The 1,706-nt window shown below is 38.3% G+C and overlaps 1 protein-coding gene across 1 annotated transcript in view; it reads left to right on the forward strand.

Moving 5' to 3' along the window:
• The window catches only part of LOC100638991 (uncharacterized), a gene marked incomplete at its 3' end in the record, with an annotated part of 42,807 nt that overhangs the window by 3,043 nt on the left and 38,058 nt on the right, over positions 1-1,706 (forward strand). The window contains exons 2-3 of the mRNA XM_020000241.1: positions 1,002-1,061; positions 1,104-1,498. Coding sequence (XP_019855800.1) covers positions 1,002-1,061; positions 1,104-1,498 — 455 coding nt within the window. The remainder of the gene's footprint in view (positions 1-1,001; positions 1,062-1,103; positions 1,499-1,706) is intronic.

Genomic DNA, 1,706 nt, shown 5'->3' on the forward strand with positions numbered 1-1,706 from the left:
GCTAAGATGTACGAGAGGGTGCTCTAAAAACTAAACACTAAACCCCAATCCCAACCCTACGACCCCGGAGGCTAAGATGTACGAGAGGGTGCTATTTCTTGACCCAAAAAAAGCCAAAAATAAAACAATTACAAAAAAAATATTTTTAAAAAAGAAAAAAAAATTAAAAACTGCAGCATAGTTTTACTCGGTAGTCCTGACCGGATTCGAACCCCTGACCATATCCGTGCAATCCACACCAGCCTCTCCACTGCACCACCACGACCCTGCTGCATCATCAACGCATGGTTGTTGTATTTATACTCGGTTTCTATAATATAAATCAGTGTATTATTAATACTGGGGCGTAGCCCCAGTATATATATAGGGGCGAAGCCCCTATTACCGCCCATTTACCGGAGCTCTAGCACTGCATACTGTGTCCGGTTACCGGAGCTCTAGACACTTCCTTTTAATTTTGGCGAATTTGTGGCCACTTGCCATTGAGCATGCATATAATAGCTTAAAATGGCGGGTTTTATTTTGGTGAATGGCTATCAAAATGTCAAATTCGCCAAATTTAATCCCCTCCAAAATTACCCACTATACGGTATGTGTGCCAAGTATATTCATTGCAAAATGAATGTATTCATTGGATATTGTAATAACTTTCAAGAAAAAAATTAATTTGTTGGATGTCAACTTTCCATTGGCAGCAATGGAGAAATGATAGAAAAAGGCTTGGTACCAGGAAACCGCTCTGTATTTCTTGATAGCAATCTTTCAGGTGACTACTAGACTCCATTAGATCCTCAGGATGCTTTCTGAGCTTCCGAAAAAGGCCTCAAGAAGGTAGCAAGGCAAGAAAATGTGTTTTCCCCATTGAACTCTTAATAAACTTGACGTCCAACATGGCGGCCAATTTACTGTGTGGGTTTGATATACGGTACTTAAAAGCTATGAATATACTTAGCACGCATATCCTCTATTAAATCATTTAATCTCACTGATTTCTATTTTAGGTGTATCTAGTGATGTTCATGAAGAGCAGCAAGTTGGCCCTGCTTTTAGTCCCATTTTTCGTAAGATTATAATCATAGCTAACGTATTTAATGTTTGTTTAGTTCCTTCTCATTTAAAAGAAGATTATAATAAAATGAGCATTGAGTTTGGAAGAATATTAGCTAGTTTTGCTAATCAGGCTTTCAAAAATCGGATTTTTAGAAGAAAGATGCTGAAAGAAGAAATTAAAAAGAAAATGATATATCATTGGCAATCAAGCAACAAAGAAATGGCTACATTAAGAGATGAAGGTGATTTAATGGCCTTTCTTCGAAACCATTGTTCTTTGTGGGAGTTTAATGTACTAACTAGTTTAGCAGAGGATGCAAATATGACTGGTATTACAAAAGAGTTAATTCAATTGGAAGAGAAACGAAAAAAGCTGTATGGCGATATTCTAGCAGAGGATTTTGCAAGAAGTGCCATTGAATATTGTGGTACAACTGGTAGCAGAAAGGTTAGACTTACACATGTACTTGTAGTATGGTGCGTGGGCGGATCAAAGGCGCCGCCAGTGCTACAACTTCCAATAACCGCATGTTAGGAAAATGTAGCACTGTGTGGAATCAGGAGCCCATAAAAGAAAAAGGGAAGGGTAGGAGCGCGCAACACCCACGCATTTAATTAAAATCACTGTAGCCTGCATATCCTAATGAGTTTACTAT

The sequence above is a fragment of the Amphimedon queenslandica genome, unplaced genomic scaffold (assembly GCF_000090795.2).
Source record: "Amphimedon queenslandica unplaced genomic scaffold, v1.1 AMPQUscaffold_13206, whole genome shotgun sequence".
In the NCBI taxonomy this organism is placed as follows: domain Eukaryota; kingdom Metazoa; phylum Porifera; class Demospongiae; order Haplosclerida; family Niphatidae; genus Amphimedon; species Amphimedon queenslandica.